This window comes from Panthera pardus, unplaced genomic scaffold, assembly GCF_024362965.1.
Source record: "Panthera pardus isolate Hobbes unplaced genomic scaffold, ASM2436296v1 HiC_scaffold_27, whole genome shotgun sequence".
NCBI classification, from domain to species: Eukaryota; Metazoa; Chordata; class Mammalia; order Carnivora; family Felidae; genus Panthera; species Panthera pardus.
The window spans coordinates 70,411,245-70,430,227 of NW_026526843.1; the positions used below are offsets into that span (position 1 = coordinate 70,411,245).

The 18,983-nt window shown below is 51.0% G+C and overlaps 1 protein-coding gene across 5 annotated transcripts in view; it reads right to left on the minus strand.

The window, feature by feature from the left end:
• Window positions 1-726: 726 nt before the first annotated feature.
• The window catches only part of STARD8 (StAR related lipid transfer domain containing 8), an 84,721-nt gene continuing 66,464 nt past the window's right edge, over window positions 727-18,983 (minus strand). For 3 of the 5 annotated variants that reach the window (XM_019428589.2, XM_019428591.2, XM_019428590.2), the window contains 13 exons: window positions 14,405-14,476; window positions 11,887-11,968; window positions 10,854-10,917; window positions 8,242-9,638; window positions 7,452-7,625; window positions 6,307-6,466; window positions 5,641-5,839; window positions 5,002-5,212; window positions 4,366-4,480; window positions 3,889-4,113; window positions 2,666-2,883; window positions 2,389-2,565; window positions 727-2,241 (listed from right to left, as the gene is read on the minus strand). In XM_019428589.2, the coding sequence (XP_019284134.2) occupies window positions 2,124-2,241; window positions 2,389-2,565; window positions 2,666-2,883; window positions 3,889-4,113; window positions 4,366-4,480; window positions 5,002-5,212; window positions 5,641-5,839; window positions 6,307-6,466; window positions 7,452-7,625; window positions 8,242-9,638; window positions 10,854-10,917; window positions 11,887-11,968; window positions 14,405-14,476 (3,212 nt within the window). In that variant the 3' untranslated portion in view covers window positions 727-2,123. The remainder of the gene's footprint in view (window positions 2,242-2,388; window positions 2,566-2,665; window positions 2,884-3,888; window positions 4,114-4,365; window positions 4,481-5,001; window positions 5,213-5,640; window positions 5,840-6,306; window positions 6,467-7,451; window positions 7,626-8,241; window positions 9,639-10,853; window positions 10,918-11,886; window positions 11,969-14,404; window positions 14,477-18,983) is intronic. The other 2 variants (XM_019428593.2, XM_019428594.2) reach the window with 1 other exon arrangement.

Consider the following 18,983-nt stretch of genomic DNA (forward strand, 5'->3'; position numbering starts at 1 on the left):
GCCCAGGTTTCACTAGCCTGTTTGGCCTACGAAGAGGCTGAGGTTCCGGTAGAGGGAGAGCAGCAGGATGTTTACCCCAGGCTAGTCAATACCACTCTATGGGTGCAAATATAGATTGAATTGCAAAGCCTATACTCCCTCTCTAGTTGCCCTTAGGAGCTTAGGAACTTTATGGCTACAGAAGTGTGTCAAAGAAAGCCTTTTCCTATGAAGAAGTAAAGACAAGGGAGGGGGGAGACTTTCTAGCCCCCTGGGATTTGCAGGCTACTAGAGCCAGACCAGAGGTTGCCTTCAGGCACTCTAACCTCTCTTAGGCTGGCTTATGGGGAAAACGGTCTTGTAGCCATCCAGGGCTGGGTTTCCACTCTTCATCCTTAAGCTTAGACTGTGTGTACCAGGTGAAGGAAGGACAACATAGCCAGGGACATCTCTCTCCAGGGCCACTGTCAGCATGCCTGAGATCATGCTTGTGAGCCACTCAGACTGGGAACCCTGGCCAGATCAGGGGATGGGATCTGCAGCTTCTACCCAGGGCCTGGGTTCTTGGAGTCCCACCTCCCCCACCCCCAAATTGCCTCCCAAAGAGAAGCGCTGAGGCCCTCCCCATTCCTCCTATGGCCTTCCCTTGAGTCCTAGAGTGTTTCTGATCCTAACATGAAGCCCACATTGTAACCCACCCTCAGTTCCTAACCCATCATCTCAGTGAAGACAGCTACACAGCCAGAGTGCATCTCTAGTAAAGCTTTATTGTTCTGCAGAGGGGTCACATGGTTCCTGGTCTCCACCTCCCTCATCTTAAATGCCCCGCCCCCTTAGGCTTTCAAGACCCCTGCTCATACCCACAGATTATAATATAGTCTGGACAGAATATGTGTGCATATATAGATGTGCATGTATATATGTATATATATATATATATATACATATATACATAGATTATTCTGACTGTACAGTATTTATAGGTAGAAATAAAAAAGGCTTAAAAAGTTACAATATTGCCTGGGATCCATCTCACTCCAGTTTATTTTGCTGAAAGAAAAATAAAGCACTAGTTGGCATTTGAATGTCATTGGAAATTCCACATAAGCCAAGATAGCTGCTGGGTAGGATGGATCAGGTTTGGATCAAGCCCCAGCTGGCTGAGATGACACTAGGCCCTTCCATCTGGCGGGCTGGCTGCCTCAGGCAGGGGCCTGGTCTCTGCTTGAGGAAGGGACTGTTATGTCAGCCAGCTACCACAGGCAGGAAGATCAGGAGAAGAGACACAGATACAGATGTGTGTCTCTTTTTACCACCATCTGTTTTTGCTTGGCCTGTGTGGTGGGAGTGAGCTTGTTTGCTCTCCAGACAAAAGAGTGTGTGACCACAGGCCGCACAGGACACCAGGGAGTGGCAGATAAAGTATGGGGCCCAAACTGGGGAGACTGGTTCATTGATCTCCTGAGACCTGAGAAAGGAAGCCACCTCCCCCCACTACCATATCCCAAGCTAGCTGAAATTGTCATGTCACCTACTAGGAACCTGTCAGTGCTCACTCTTTAAATCAGCCTCATAAAAATCAGCATTGTATTTACACAAATAAAACAGCTCATAGTGCTTGTAGCTGCCCTGTGCTCATCTTGTCTAATTTCTGTGGAAAAACCAGTTCAGGGCCAATATTAGGCCCCAAGGCAGGACCAGAGCCTCCTGCCAACCTCAAGGGGATGCTAGCACCAGACAGGATGGCTTGCCCTCTCAGAGAGGCAAGGAGTTGGAAGCAAATATTGCTCTCTACCTCCTTCCCCTGCAGGTGGGGGAGCTGGTAAGGCTTCAGATTGATGGTGGCTCTGTGGGTCTGGAGAGCAGCAGCAGTCTTCTTGTTCCTAAAATGACTCCTCTCTCTTGGGAGGACAGACCACAGGCTTGGGGGTGGAGGTGGACTGGAGATGGGGCACTGAAATTCTCTTTTCCTCCCCTGAATGTGTGGAGGAGCTTCAGGAAGTAAAGGGGACAGTCAGTGGGAGCTTCAAGAGCCTGGCTCTGCCCCTGGAAGCAACATCTAGGGGCTGCTCTGCTCTCTTTATCCCCTTACTCCCTTGGTGCCAGGGGGCCTGGGTGGCGCCACCTTTGGACCAAGCTGAGGCTCACAGTTTTGTCTCAGGGCCAGCTGCCTGCAGGGTGGGGAAGGAGTCCCGGATCTTTGCCACTTCCATGGCACACAGGTGCCCAAAGACTTTGTTGTACCAGTCAGGAGAACGGCCCCTGGGGAGGTAGAAGTAGGCCGGCATGAGCTATGGGTTCTTCCCTGGAGCCCTTCCCAGGAGGAAGAAAGGGCTTTCCCCCAGCCTCCCGGGATCAATGGCATGGGGCAGAGGTGGGGGGAGTGCCAGGGCTAAAGGGGCCTGGTACCTGAGATCAGCACGGCAGATGTGAGTGAGCCGGGAGCGGCCCAAGCCACAAGGCTCCATGAGGTACTGGGAAGTGAGCATCATGGCCCTCACCCCTGACTCTGGCACAGGTTGCTCAGGATCCAGGGACTGGGAGACAAGCAGACAGCCACCACGGGGCAGGTCGGAGCGCCACATCCTGTGGGGAAGAGACACATACGTTCACATTCCTGGTGTCTGTTCCCACTCCACCTCCCTGTTCCCCAAGCGCATCAAGGATGACAACCAGAAGCCCTCACCGGAGCACCACAAAGTCGCGGCAAGGATGGGGTGCCATGCTGTCAGTGACATAGTGGTACAGCTCCACACCCGGCATCAGGGCTTCCAACACCTGGGCCCGCAGCAGGTCCTCATCCCAGAGGGCCCGCTCCCGCAGAACACGGTGCAGCACTACAGCCGGAGGGGCTGCTACCTCTGTGGACACCTTCCACACACGCAGGGGATGCCCATCGGACGCCTGGGAGCCACAGGAGTGGGGACAGGGGACAACTGTCAGAGCTGGAGAACAACCACTCCACCCCCCAGTTCCAGCCTGCTCTCACTTTAGCCCCTGAAAAGGGAAGGTTGCAGGGCTACTGTGCTAACCCCAGCCAGATCCAGACAGGCCTTCCCTGTGTTCCCTGTACTCTCTCTCCTCTTTGGACGTCTGCTTCTCCACCTAGTCAAAAGCACAAAGAGATGACGAGACACAAGTTCTCTGGGGCCTAGTAGGCTCTACCACGAAATGGACTCAGAGCTTGGAATTTCTAGAAGTGAACAGGAAGAGAAGATGGTGATCATCCTCAAGGAACTCACCATCTAGTGCAGGAAGTAGAACATGGGCACAGCAATCAAAGCTGTCACTTAGTGAGTCTTTCGTATGTGCCAGGCACTGCGCGAGCTTCTCATCCCGATCCCGTAAGGGAGATTTTAGATGGGTTTATACATGGCAAACCTCAGGCTTGCAGTCTTACTTGTAATCAGAATCCAAGAAAGAAGATGGCTAGTGCCAAGAGGAGGACAGAGAGAAGTCATCTCCAGTTTGGGACATGACAGTAGGCTCTGAATGAAGGAGAGTGCATATCAAGTCAAGGCTAAAAGTGGCTTGGGAAATTTAATGCTTGGGGAAGGTCAGTCCAGGCAGCAGGAAAGCAGGGGCAGAAGCACAAAGGTGGAAGTGTAAGGAGCTCAGCATGACCATGGTGCAGAAAGATACTGGAGGTGAGGCTCTGCAAATAGTGACCTGTCTGGAATGGAGATTTGGTATAGGAATTCTGGCAGGCAATGCCCAAATGAGGGCCCCTGGTCTCATTTGGTTCTTGACTCCTTAAGGAACTTGCTTTGCTGGCTTACACCTTCCAGGATCAAGCTGAGGCACAGTGACACTGGCTGGGGAGCTCCTTTGTTTGGGATTCTTGGCCTCCCCTGCATGCACCACGCCCTCTCCCAGCCCCATGGCAGCCATGGGCAGCGTGCTACTCACTTTCCGGCAAGCCAGCTCCGTGTGCTGGGGCCCTGGCATACTCATCCAGCCCTTGAAGCGCTCAGCAGCATCACGCAGCAGCTCTTGGACACTTTCTTCCATGTAGAGGCTCAGGCTCATGCCTGCAGCTTGGGCCTGCCGCAGCTCAGCCAGAGCTGGGCCAGGAGAGCTGAGCTCAGCTGCACTGTAGGAACCACACAGTTGCAGCACCATGTCCTGGGGAACCTGGGAGAGCACACATACACTAGGGCAATGGGGAGAAATGGGGTGAGAGACCATCATTCCCAGAGCCCATGGGATCTTTCAGGTCCATGTTACGGGGGTAGAGAGGCCTGACTACTGCAGTGAGATAGATGAGAAACCTTATAAGAAAAGAGTTGGAAGTTGGGCATGCATCAAGTTGGGCCCTTACCCCTGACTTGGGGTAAAAATCTCTGGCCTGATAGTTCCCCCAGGTGTGGGCCTAGAGTTACTCACTTGGAAAAGTTTCTTACAGTCATTGATCATGTGTGATAGGCCCTGAGTAGCAGCCATGTTCTCACTCAGGTCCCTAGGGCCTGGCCGGCCAACCATGCTGCGTTTGTTCCTGATCCTAGAGGGAAGGGCAGGGAGGAGAGGATGGCACGTGGGCACAAGACAAGATGGCTGACTGGTTGGCTTCTAGCTCCCCTAAACACAAAACAACCTGCTGCTCTTTAGAAAGCCCTGCTTCAGGGGGCGCCTGGGTGGCTCGGTCGGTTAAGTGTCTGACTTCGGCTCAGGTCATGATCTCGCGGTCTGTGAGTTCGAGCCCCGCATCGGGCTCTGTGCTGACAGCTCAGAGCCTGGAGCCTGTTTCGGATTCTCTGTCTCCCTCTCTCTCTGCCCCTCCCCTGTTCACATGCTGTCTCTCTCTGTCTCAAAAATAAATAAACGTTAAAAAAAATTAAAAAAAAAAAGAATTTGTTTAGAAAGCTCTGCTTCAAAACATCCAACCAGTTTCAGGCCCCTGAACTGTCAGGCTGACCCCTTGTGGTGATGCTGGGGAACTGTAGGACCAGCCATCAAGGACCAACAGTCCAAGGAGGCCCAAACCCTCCCTGCCTGGCCCTGCCACACACTGCCATGTTTCACCTGGGTGAGGTGCCATCCTTCTTGGAGACGTTGAGATGGAAGATGGAAGGTGCCAGGCACACTGCTAGGTTGCCAGCTGTCATCTGGTTTTCTTCAGCAGAGGCAATGTCACTTAGGAAATAGAGCAGGGTCTGTAGGACCTCTCGGTTCTCATCGGGGAGCAACAAGGTGGCGGCTTGTGCTGCTGCCAACCATTGATCCTTGGGGAGGACTGTGAGGAAGGAATGGCAGAACAGCTTTCTTATTCCCCTAGAGCTTCTGGCAGCAAGTCTCCTGCTTCTAGGAATTCAGAGGGCACAGCAGTCCCAAGGGAAGTCAGTCAGTGAAAGGAAAGGGTAAAGATGGGCTCTGGGATGTCTCTGGGTAAAAGAGGGGATAAAGCCCCACTCTAATATACAATGTCACCTTAGGTAAGCCCCGGCCTTTCCTCAAGGCCTCAGTCTATCTTTCCATATAATGGGTTTGGGGAATAGAACATGATCTCCCTCCAAGGGCCTTTCCAACTCTGGATAGCAAATCTTCCAATGAGCTCATGGATGTGGCTAGATTTGCTCACACCAGGTTTAGCTTTCACAAGCCCCAGGATTTGGAGAGATTGAGAATGGGGCAGGTTGCTGGGGACAAGTGCAGGTGACTCACGCTGGTAGATCTGCAGGAAAGTGGTGGTGAGCTTGCTGGTGAAGATAGGCTCTGGTAGGTCCCGGAAATACTGCTTCAGCAGGTCAGCCACATCATAGGCCGACTGGCCCTCATAGCAAACATTGTCAGGGGAGGTCTCATTCATTTGGCGCAGGTTCTGGATCCTGGACTTCACCCCAGACTTGCGGAAGATGCCCACCTGGCCCATGCAGGGAAGGGAGGGAGGGAGACATGCAGGACAAGGGTGGGGTGGGGAGGAAGATTATGAGGCCAGCCCTGGATCAGGTGTCAGGAGAGTAGGGCACCCTAGAGACTTCCAAGCCTGGAAGGTTTCCTGCTGGGCAGGGTAGAAGAAAAATGGCAAAACCAAAGAGAAGCATTTTTATAGCCTTAGGGTCAAGAATAAATATGGTTTTAGTGGGAATGAGCAGGAAGAGAGGGACCTAAGGCAGGCTCCTAAAGATGGGGCTTACGGTGCCTGGGCTGGAAATAAGCTGGCAGAGAGCTTGGCTGAGAGGAGCTTCAGCTCCATCCTTGCTGGGCCTTCCTAAGGCTCAGAAAGGTCTCTAGTGGGCCAGAAAGGCCATAGCAGCTCCCCACCAAATTCCTCAGCCTTGGATTTCTTCCCCAGTGTCATTTCTCTGTAGGTTCCCTGGCAGGGCTCACCTGGTCCAGGCACTGGCTGCGCAAGTAGCGCATGGCTTGCTGAATGCTCTGTGGCAGTGGCTGGCCTGTGCGCTGCACGTGGATGAGGGGTGGCACCCCAAACACGTGCTGGCCCCGGTAGTCTGGGGTCTTACTCCTTTTCATGAACTTGGGCACTGACCTGTTTGGGGGAATGACAAGAGATCTGTGAGGGGTGTGGGGTAGGCCCAGACACAGCTTGGAGACTCTGCAGTCTCAGGGGGCTCAGGCAGGGGTGAGGGGAGTAAAAAACACACCACATCGCCAGAGTCAACATTCACTGAGCACCTGCTGTGGGCCTGGCCCACGGGAGTCACAGAGGAATACAAGGAGCTCTCTGTCTCATTAAGGAAATAACTGTGTCGACAGGCAATGACAATATATGTGGCCAGGAGTGGACCAAGAACTTAGGGGAAGACCCATGAGGAAGGGGAACTATACCTAGTGGATCAGAGAAGGCTTCAGGGAGGATGTGGAAATTCAGCAGGCTCATGAGGGATAGGTAGGTGTTTTCCCAGAGGAGAAATGGGGAAAAGGCATTCCAGGCAGAGAGAACAGCATGGACAAAGGCAAAGAGGTAGGAAAAAAGAGTATAGCACATTCAGGGAAGGGCAACAACTTCAGTGGCCTATATGATGGTAGTGCTTGAGAGTGGCAGGCTAGAGAACCCAACAGCAAGGGCAGGGCCAGAACATGAAAGGATCATCATGGGAAGGAAGCTAGGCCCTATTCTTTGGCAGTTGAGGGGCGGGGGGCAGGGGACAGAAGGGTGTTTATCAGGAGAGCAGCAACCAAAGATGTATTTTAAGACAATCTCACTGGTAACAGCCTGGAAATTGGGATGGAGGAGTTACAGCTCAAGGACCTAAGGTCCACTACCACCACTCCTCCTCACACATGGCACACACTCATGCATGTCCCATGAGCATCCCCCACAGACATATGCAAGCCATGCTGACCTCTCAGGCCATGGCCCCTCCAGCTTCCCAACACTGTTGGCTTCTGGGCTCCGCCTGCTTGCACCCACCTTCAGGGGATGACCCTTCCAGGGTCCTGGAGTGGGGGCAGGGAGGGGGCCAGCACCTGGATGAGAAGCTCCCCACACACCATGGCCCAGGAGCACTCACCAGACCCATCCTGGTTTGTGGGGCACAGTGTACTTCTCCATGAAGGCAGTGAGCCGCAGCAGTGAGCCCTTGTGCAGGAGGTGGATCTGGCCAGCAAACTGCCGGTTGATCTCCAGTGACTCTGAGTTGAGGCTAGGCCGGTGGGAGTTCTGGAAGCTGTGCCAACGGAGCTTCCTGGTGAAAGATGAAGGAGTGCAGAAGGGCCAGAGGAGCAGGTTTGGATAAGCCTTAGGAAACGATGACTTCTTCTGATCCCTTTATTCTCCCCAAAGAAAACAAATGCAGGGAGGGAGATGTGACTACTGTCAGCATTGCTACTGGGTCCCAGGGTGGAAAACCTTAATTTTAGTTTCCAGGGCTGCCAAGTGGCCAAGAAGCTATCAGGGAGGGTGGCACAGAGCTCAGACCCATCTAGTGCCAGCAAGCAGTACCAGCCCCTTATCCCTCCAAGACTGCAGTGTAAGGGCTGTTCTGAGAGCCCAGAATGGTAAAGCTGGGGACCAGAGACCATGTCCTCTAACACCTATGATTTACTCATGGGGAAAAAAATGCCCAAAGTGGAGCTAGAATTTGTTCAAGGCCATAGCAGAGGTAAGCCCTGAACTTAACCTGGAGGCAATCAAGAACCTGTCCCTGGGCCTGGGCACTAAGAAGTGCCTTGAAAAAGAGTTGTGTAGAGGAGAGAGGGAGGGATGGGAGAGAGGGGAAAGAAAGGGAGGATGAAGGATGGGGAGCAGGACAAAGAGACACAACAGAGTCCTCTGTCCCCACCCTTACTCAAAACTCCCACCTGCACGGTCTAGTCAGTGAGGCCCCAACGCCTGAATCTCGTCGTTCACGTGGTGCTGATGCCTGACGTCCAGCTGGTGAGCCTGCAGCCTCAGCCTCATTCACAGAGTTTCCACTACTGTCCAGTTCACTGGAGGAGGCCACAGTGTTAGAAATGGAGTGTCCTTCTTCCACAGACAGGCTGGAGGCAGAGGTTGGTTCCCCACCTGAATTTGCCTCCTGCTCATTATCCTGGGTTGGGCGTGGGGCCTCGGCCTGTGCCTGTTCCAGGGGCTCAGCCTGAGCCTGAGCCTGAACCTGAGCTGGGACTACTGGATGAACATCAGCCTGGCCCAGAGCTGAGGACTCTCTATGGGTCAGAGCCTCTGATTGGGCCAGAGACTCAGCCTGCCTTTCAACCTCAACTGTGGCTACTTTTACTGATGAAGTGACCTCCTCCTCTTCTTCCTCTTCCTTATCTCTAGTCCCCAGGTCTGGGTAGATGGCCTGAGACCAGAGCTCTACCCGTTGCTGCAGCCCCCACACATGCTGGAGAATGTCATCTAGGTGGGCGTAGTTGCCCCCACCCTCCTCATCTTCAGCTTCAGCCCCAGCCAGTACAGGCTCAGCTGGGTATAGCTCAGGCATGTTGTCATAGGTGCTGGCATGGCTGCCTGTGGAGCCACAGGAGCCTCGGCGCCCTTCATAGCCCCAGGGCCTACCTGGCTGCCAATCTGCCAGGCGGTGTCCATCCTCAGGAAATAGGCTCTCAATGGACAGGGAGCGAGGGAATGTGCCTGGTTTGTAGTCCCTGGGCACATGCACGAGGCAGCCACCCCGGTGCACCTGCTGAGGATGCTGAAACATGGCCACAGGCCAGGCTTCCCAAGCCCTCTGAGCCTTAGTGCCACTGTCACCAGCTGAGGTGGCTGTCCTATTCTTGGCCCTGTAGAATCCAGCTGAGAGGAAGCCACGGCGACTGCAGAAAGAGGAGGCTTTGGTGGTCTTCTTTGAGGTGGCTGGGCTATGCTCAGGCTCTGTTTGCTGGCTGCCACCCTTTTCCTTCCGCCTCAGAGAATCAAGGTGCTTAAGGAAGCTACGAGAACGGCGCTTCTTGGCTTTGTCCTGGAGACCCTCTCGGCCCTGGGTGGGGCTGAGGAATGGCTGATCATTTGGTCTGGGGGCACAGCTTAGCAAGGGCAGGTCTGCTGGCTCGGGCAATAGGCTCACGGTGATAGCTGGCAGGGAAGTGGCACTAAGCTCAGTGAGGACACTCTCACAGCTGGAGGTCACTGGCAGGCCAGGACTTGGTGGGGCCAGTAGGTCAGAGGAGCCTACATGAGACCAACATTTACTTTCACGCTTGAAAGCCCAGTGGTTGCTGATGGTACACTGCTCTTCCTCTTCTGAGTCTTCATTCTGGGGAGGGAGCCACAGGGTCAGGTCAGAATAGTCCTCAAATGCTTGTTTGTACTCCACTCCCTGCCTCCAAACTCTTAGAGGACCTTGAGATAAAGGGCGCCACTTTCTGACTCAAGACATGTGCTAGATGTGGAGCTGGCTCTGGAGTACCGGAGTAAGCCAGGAGTCAGAGACAGAGCCCAGATGGATGGTAATGGTCATCGAATTAATCTAATCCTTCCTCATTTTACAGATAGGGAAACTAAGACCCACAAATGAGAAGTCATTTGCCTAAGGTCATCCAATGTCATGTAGTAAGCCAGTGACAGAGCCAGGGTTAGAATCCAGGTGTCTTGACCTGTCCTCAGCAGCCTCCCAAGTCTCTAGGCTATAGTCTTAGATTGGAATCACAGAATGCCAGAACTGAAAGGAGATTTTAGATTTTCTAATTTTCTATTTTGCAATATGGGGAAATCAAGGCCCAGAGAGGGAAAGAGGCTTGCTCAAGGCCACTGAGTAGTCAGTGGCAGAGGTGGGATCAGGCCCCAGGGGTTTCCTGCTTCCCAGGCCAGGGCTCTGGCTGCTTAGCTGACCCTCCTGGCTCCAGACCTCTGGTGGAGAAAGCTTCAGAGGAAACTAACAAAGCCTGACCCCCTGGAAAGATGAGGTCATCAGGCCAGCATTCCAGCGCTACATGTGGACTAAGAGTCCTCTCGGTTTCTGCAATCCCACATTGGCAGAGTCAGAAAGGCCTCTTGAGTTTAGAGATGGGAAAAACGAGGCTCAGGGGTGTAAGACCTCCTGTGGACACAGTTGGGGATCTTGACTTCTAAGATCATATAGGCCATGATTTTTCCACCACATTATTCTGTCTCTGCTGTCTAGTGAAGGAATTCTCACCATCACAAAGCAAGTAGTGGAGGCAGATAGATTTCCCTGAGGAAGGGCAATCACTAGGTCAAGTTATTAGTAAACTCAGTGTGGAGAGGTGTGCTGAGGGAGGTGGGTGTGGCCATGGTACTTATTTTCACACTCTAAACTCTAGACCAAGCTTGCCCAAACCCATCAGGCTCATAAGAGCCCCCTATACCTCACTCTCAGGTTAGGGCAAGGCACTGCTCTGTACATCCCAGACACCCAGGACACTGGATCTAGTTTTGCAAATGGTCTGTGTATATCCTGGGTTCCCCACGGTGCCACAAGACCCCAGACCCCACCCTTGCCATGACTCACCTGCTTGCATTGAAAATTAACTTCCAGTTTCATCGAGGCACAATTGTTCAAGGTCATCAGCTTTCTATAAGGAAATGAAGCAGTGTTCACCCAAGGGTCCCAACCCAAGTTTGCAGGGCATAATCTATTGAAACAGTCCCATGATGCCATCCACTACTCTACATGCTCAAGCTATCAAAACCTCTCCCAAGATCCAGTGCTCATGAAGGTTTCAGTGCCAGACACAATGCTAGGAAAATTATGGCTTCTGTCCTCTGGAAGCTTACATATGTGTAATAAACCACTAGAGAGACAGCACAAGTTCAGGAACTTAGACAGAAGACACAACAGGCACACAGAGAGTGGGACAAGGAACTTCCATGAAGAGGGGGTGGGTGGTCAGAGAAGGCTTCCTGGTGGTCAGAAATGGGTTTCTGGAAGGGAAAAAAAACAGGGACTCTTATCCTGGGCTTCCACAAGAGGCTGTGACAAGGTAGAGAGGGAAAGAGTAAACTGACCAGTACTGGTGTGACAGAGGAGATTGAGGCTGATAAGGTCTGTCAAAGCCATACTGCAAAGGTGCCTCATGCTAAAAAAGCTTCACTTTTCTTTGCAGGCAGTTACACACTCTAAGCAGAGGAGTTCCTGCTTGGAAACTGAATCTAGTGGCTGTAAAGAGGCTGGATCAAGGTGCAGAGGGACATGGCAGGAAGGCCAGTTAGTTGGCTACTGTAATGGATTCAAAAAGTCATGGTTTGGCCTCAAACAAGGCCCAAACCAGTGTAAGCAGAGAAGGGGAAAATCAGAAGAATGTCTCGGGAATCTAACTGAAGGGAGAAAAGAATCAACACCAGATTTTGACTTTCCAGCTAGAGTGCCTGGGTGGTGAGGTGTCACAGACACAGAAGACAGAGTGAGCAGTGTGACTGTACCAGATGAGCTTTGTTACAGGTTGGGCTCCTCCTCTGTTAGAGGGGACAGGGATTGTTTCTTTCCATGAAGAAGCTCCAAGCAAGGCCCTGACCTCCCAGGCCTGGCCCTTAGTGCTCCCTACCTGCACAGGGCCCCCAAAGAGTCCTCGTCCAGAAAACCGTGGTCCTTCTTCACAGAGCCAATATCCAGGGGAAACAGACCTTCTGTACGGCAGAGAAAAGCCAAGATGAGTTGAGGGTGGTATGGTCAGAAACTCAGTGCCAGCAGCCCTTGAGTTGCAAAGGAGGGGCAGGGAAGGGAGGAGGCAGGAAAGCAAAAGCTGAGCAAAAGGAGCAAGCCTGGAGTAAAGAAGGGGCCCAGGGAACTCAGGCTGACCATTGGGGACAAGTTCAGGGTTGAAGGAAAGGAGGGTTGAGCTGGATAAGAGGACCCAACAATAATACAGGTCCATGGGAGATGGCAGGCCTGAGGCCTTGGGTGGCTGCCAGGAGCCAAGCTGGGCTCGCCCAGTCCCCTTTGAATCCTGGGTACTAAGACAAGGAAACTCCTCCCTGCCCCAAGATGAACTGGGGGGATCAGGAAGAGAGTGAAGACAGAAAGGACAGTGTGCAACTAAACCCCACCTCATTTCCTCTTACTGCTCAAAGCAGGGGAGCCCACTCCTTGGGATTTAGGAAGGAGAGGAGAGAGAAGAAGGTGCAGTAAGAGGACAGAGCATCCAGGAAATCCCATACCTCTCTCTGTCTTACTGGTAAAGCAAGCCCATTTATTCATTTAACTAATATTAATCATGCATCTACTTGGTGCCAGATGCTGGGGCTACAACAGCAAACGAGATAAAAATGATCCTGCCTTCACGGAGTTTACACTCTAATGGGGACAACAGACAATAAGCAATGTGTGAAACAAGATAATATGGCTCTGAATGCCATGAAAGACATTAGACAGGGTGATGGGGTAAGGAGAGGCTGAAGGGGTGGGGGCTACTCATAGAGAGGTGGTCAACAGAGGCCTTTCTGAGGTGACCTCTGAACTGAATCCTGAAGAACAAGAGGAGGCTGGTCATGCCAAGAGCCTGGGAAGAGGGCTCCAGGCAGGACCAACATTAAGGTGTTGAGTGAGGAAAAAACATGGTGAGCAAGTGAGCAAGAAAGGAGCCTGGAATGTAGTGAGAAAAGGGAAGAGGAGTAAATGGCAGTTGAGTGATGTAGTCTTGTCAGTCATAATAAAACATGTGAGCTTGCCTCATTCTGAGTGTGCTGGGAAACCATCAGAGGAGTGACAGAGCACAGAAGTGACAAAGTGAGGCCCAAGGCTCACAAGGTCCTTCTGGCTTCTGTGCATTGCAGAGAAGAGAAAGGGGACACCTGAGTGGCTCAGTAGGTTAAGCTGCCAACTTTTGGTTTCGGCTCAGGTCATGATTTCACAGTTCATGAGTTCAAGCCCCATGTTGGGCTCTGTGCCAACAGCGCAGAGCCTGCTTAGGATTCTCTCTCTTCCCCTCCCCTGCTCTTGCTCTCTCTGTCTCTAAACAAACAAACTTAAATTTTTTTCTCAAAAGGAATAGAGGAGGTAGCAAAGGAAGAAGGCTGGTGCACTTTGGCAGGTGAGCAGTGATGGCAGGTCACACAGGATGCGGCAGTAAAGATGGCAGGAACTAGACTGATCCGAGACATACCGTGGAGGGAGGAGGGACTTGCTGAAGGATTAGATATAGAATATGAAAGAAAAGAGGAATCAAGGGTGATTTCTGGATGCAGGGCTTGAGTGGACAGCGGTGCTCTCAGGAGTTGGAATTTAGACCTGTTACATTTGAGATGTCTGTCAGACATCCAAGGAGATACTTAACTGCTGGCTGAAAAGATGAATCTTGAGCTTGGGAATGAGGTCTGACAGAAATATTTGAGAGTTACCAGAATATAGATGGTACTTGGAGAAAGATCTCCTGGGAAAGAAATGTTGAGAGGGAAGAGGGACCAAGATTGAGCTTTGGGACACTCCAACATTTAGATATCAGTTAGAGAAAGCAGAGTCCTCTATAAGAAGACTAAGAGCAGCATCTAGAGAGACAGCAAAGACAGGTGAGTGTTCTAGAAGCCGAAGTGAGTGGCCAGCGGCACTGAATGCTATTGAGAGATTAAGTAAGGACTGGGAAGTGACTAGTGAACTTGATCACATGGAGGTCAATGGTGACCTGGACAAGGATTGTTTTATTGGCAAGGTGGGGTTGAAGGCAGAGTACAGTGGGGAGTGTGAGAAGAAGAAGGAAAGCAGAAATAGAAAGTATAGACAACACTAAAGAAAAACAGAAAAATGAAGGAAACAGAGAAATGAGGCCATGGGGAAGTGGAGATGAGGTCGGGGACACCAGGATGCACCCTCCACATTGCATCTATGCCAGTGGCATCCTCAGAACTGGTACAGTGCAGGGGCCCTGGTCAAAACATGGGTGACACCAGAACTTATGAGAGCCGAAGTGACCCAGTAGACATGATGATGTAACTGTAGGAGGAGGGCCAAGGTCCACAGCTTCCTGTGTGGTTGGAGAAAGGATCTGATTGGCACCATTTTACAGATGAGAAACAGAGGGATATGGCAAGTTTTGGGGTAAAGGAGGGGGAGCAGCTGAGTATCCTTACCTTCAAAAAGCTGAGCATATTGAGGGAATCCTGTTGCTCGGAGCCACTTGCATGCTCTTTTGGCCTCAACTTCTAAAACGGAACAGAAGGAGAGAAATGGGTCTAGGTGGGTGCTGGCACTGAGCCATCCTGGGTGTATGCTGCCTTATTTCCAGCAGACAAGCACCTCTAGTTCCCATGATCTGGAAATGGCAAGAAAAGCAAGGAGGGGGCTGGCTTATTTGTTCCATATCACAACCAGCAAGAGTTTTCCCTGTTCCCCATACCCTACCCTCTGTATGTCCTGTGAGGCCATTCTTGAGCCTCATTCCCCTGCTTGTCTCAATACCCCTCTTGCTCTCCTGCCCCTGCCCAAGAACAGAACCCACGAGCAGGAGCAACTCTCAGGAAAGTCTGAAGTCAAGGAGTACTGCTGGGGGAGGAAGCCATAGCTGTGTCTTCACCTTCCCCTTCTTCAGGGCGACATCCCCTTCCATGACCCTGGGTAGACCATCCTAGTCCAGCTAGGGATACAAAATGTTCAACGATTATCATTCTTTTTCCCACCATCATACCTCACATTCCCTAGCACTTTGATAACGAAATCTCACTTAACACACACAATAAGCTGTGAAAGAGGTTTTACTATCTACATTTTATAGATCTCCAGACAGGTTCAGAAAGGAAAAAGTCATCCACAGTCTCACAGCTGACCAAGGGAGCAGTGCTGGGGCCAGAGTTAAAACTCAGTCTCCCTCCCACTCAGGGCCCCTACCTTTCTGACATGGCAGCTTCCCCAGTGCTTACTCTTCCCCATCACTCATGGATTTACAGCCCTCCTTTCCCAGGGAACCTCCCAAGACTGCTCCAGCTCTCCCTTGTGGCTAGATCTATGTGGCATAATCCAGTGCTGACTGTCATGATGACACAGTGGTACCTTTGGGAATCTTGGAGGACATTGGCTGGGTTAGCCTCCCACCTCTGCTCTGGGAGTGCCCAGCACCTCTGCCAGCCTCAGTGGAGACATGCAGCTGGACTAAAGGAGGCCCTCCTGGCAAGGATAGGCTGAGTGCCAGCAGCAATGCCTGGGACTACCCAGGCAGCCATCTGTTTCCTACCCCAAGCACTGCCAGGGAGCAGTGGGGCTGGGACTATAGGACAAGGCACTGTGGGGTTGGAGGGTGGGGTAGGCTGGTGCTCAGCAGAGCTGCTCTGGCCACAGAGTCATACTCCCAACATCTCCTTGACTTCCTTAGCGCTTGTCTCCAGGCAACTCCGAGGAGACTGGTGGGGTTTTTCCGAGACAGGAAGAGCTCTTTCTTTCCAGTGCTCTTCTACAGGAAAATCCAGGATGAGATCCTGGCAGCTGAGACTGAGAAGTTAAAAGACAAAACAACATTTCAGAGGATGCGGGTAGGTAGACAACAGAGGGAAGAATACAGGAAGATCGAAGTTGATGAGAAAAAACAATAGGCTTCTCAAGGGCCACAAACTGATGAGGATTTGAGGGGGGAGAAGAGAAGGTTCTGGAGCCCCTGGAGCCCCTGAAGGCTTTTGGGGCAAACAGGAGTGGGGCGGAGATGACATCTGGGCATTTCCCAGAGTGAGTGCATCAGGTCAGTGCCACCCCAGCATCTGCCTCAGCACATAGCTGTAGCCAAGTTTGCTCATGTCCGTGATCCGTGAAGATTGGTATGAGATGGTGCACCTGTACACACACCCCCTATAGGCCCCCTCAGTCTGTGCAGCACTTGAATGGTGTGTGTATGTGTCCATGTTTCTTGTTACTGCAACTTTCTAACCTATGATAAAGATCTAGGAATCATCCAGACTTCAGAGAGGTACTGGAAAGTGTTTGTTCCCACAGAGCTTAGCTAACAGTACCTCAGACCCTCTGACAGGGTGCAGTGCAGGCCTAACAGAGGATACAGGTCTCCAGGCAATTGGTGGTGTGGGGGAACTGTGGTAAGAGCTGTTGGAAGGGACCTCACACCAGCCCAGGAAGCATCCGAGGTACCTGGTTTTGCTGCTAAAACAGCTTAGCCAGCTGCCACTACCACCTCCCTGTCTCCTGATCCTACCACACCCCCAGGAGAAGGCCCTTCTCCATCCTCAGAGCCCCTCCTAGCAGCCAGCTCTGCTTTCCCATGATTAGGATGAAGAGAAGGTACCAAAGAAAGGACCTGATAGTTCCCAGAAAGGCAGGAACAGGCACAGAAAGAAATAGTGACCCTTAAAGGGCCATGAGTCTGCTATGGCCACCCCAGGTAGGAAAGCTAATCCCCAGGGTTAGGCCTGCATGCCAAGAACACACCCTTGAAGTCCACTGCAGCCCTTAGCCATTCGTGGCTACAGGCAGAACAAAGAGGAAAGGGAAGGAGAGAGGTACCTGCCTGCCCATTAGTCCTGAGGTGCTTCTTAAGCCTGAAGAAGTTGAGAGAGTGTAGTAAGAAAGTCCCGCATCTTAAAACTCATTTTTTTAATGTTTATTTTATTATTTTTGAGACAGAGAGAGACAGAGCATGAACGGGGGAGAGGCAGAGAGAGAGGGAGACACAGAATCGGAAGCAGGCTCCAGGCTCTGAGCCATCAGCCCAGAGCCCGACGTGGGGCTCGAACTCACGGACCACAAGATCGTGACCTGAGCCGAAGTCGGACGCTTAACCGACTGAGCCACCCAGGCGCCCCAAAAGTCCCGCATCTTACACATATGCACCATCTACCAGAGCCACAGAGGCAGAGCCCACAGGAGAGTGGTGAGCCGCCTGCTCCTCTAACGCTAGGCATTGGCCCTAGCCAGGGTTGGTGGGAAGGAAACCAGCGCACCTGAGTGGGCACCAAGTTCTTTTGCTTTTACCTAGAGCCCTCTATCCCGCTACTACTCTGTGATCTCTGGACCAGCAGCATCAGCATCACCAGGGAGCTTGTTAGAAACGCAGAATTCCAGACCTACTGAATCAGAATCTATATTTAACTACATCCTGAGTTTATTTGCATGCACATTAAAGTTTGAGAAGCACTGGCCTATATTCCTAGCTGAAGGATTTTCACCCTGGGATGCACGTTAAAATCAGCTAGGAAGCTTAAAAAAGACCAATTCCCTGGGATCCCATCCTCAGAGGCTGATTTAATTGGTCTATGGTGGGGGTTTCCACGTCAGCACTTTTAAAAATCTATAATATGGGGCATATTGAGTCCCGAGGAACTTTCCCAATTCCCACAGAGTTACATGTCACAGCTGAGACTATGATCCTAATCTTTTATTTTTTTTTAAGTTTTTGTTTTAATTCCAGTTACTTAACATACAGTGTTATTTTAGTTTCAGGTGTACAATATGATGAGTCAACAATTCCATACATCACCTGGTGCTCATCACAAATACACTCCTTAATCCCCACCCCTTATTTCACCCATCCCCTGACCAACTCCCCTCTGGTAACCATCAGTTTGTTCTCTGTATTTTAAGAGTCTATTTCTTGTGTGCATGCTCTCTTGCACTTTCTCTCTCTTTCCCTTTGCTCCTTTGTTGTTTCCTAACTTCCACATATGAGTGAAATCATATGGTATTTGTCTTTATCTGACTTATTTTGTTTAGCATAATGCTCTCCAGCTCCATCCATGTCATTGCAAATGGTAAGATTTCATTCTTTTTGATCACTAATATTCCATTGTGTGTGTGTGTATGTGTGTGCGCTATACACACATACACACACACACACACACACCACCACATCTTTACCCATTCATCGATTGATGAACATGGGATACTTCCATTATCTTGGCTATTATAAACAATGCTGCCATAAACAGAGGGGTGCACATATTCTTTTGAATTAGTGTTTTTGTATTCTTTGGGTAAATAGTAGTGCATTTGCTGGATCATGGGGTAGTTCTATTTCTAACTTTTTGAGGAAACTTCATATGGTTTTCCGGAGTGGCTGCACCAGTAGCTGCATTCCAACACTGCACGAGGGTCCTTCTTTCTCCACATCCTCACCAACACCTGTTGTTTCTGATGTTGTTGATTTTAGCCATTCTGACCAGTGTGAGGTGATATCTCATTATAGTTTTGATTTGTATTTCCCTGATAGTAAGTGATGATGAGCATATTTTCATGCATCTGTTGGCCATCTGTATGTCTTCTTTGGAGAAATGTCTTTTCATGTGAGACCCTGACCTTTTAATTTCCTTTACAGCTCTCTCTTTCCCATTTCATTATGCCACTTGCCCTCAGAGGCCAGGTAAACAAAGGGCTTAGACTCAAAGGAACAAACTCCAGGTCCCCAAAATTTTTTTTGACCTCCTGATGTAGTGGAGTTACAAGCTTGATTTGAAATCCTAGTGCTGTCAGTCACTAGCTCTCGGACCTTGGCAAGTTGTTTAACCTCTGTAAGACTCAGTTTCCCCCACTGTAAAATGGGTGCAATTGTGTCTACCTGTAATAGCTACTGAGAGCATTAAATAAAATCCTGGAGAGGGGAAAAATATCCTTGACACATAGTACAAGTACTCCCAACTAACTGAAGGGTCCCAAGAAAGAACGACAAACAGGAGAAAGAGGCCCAGCTAGCATTCCCTTCTGGGTCTAGAAAGTGGCTAC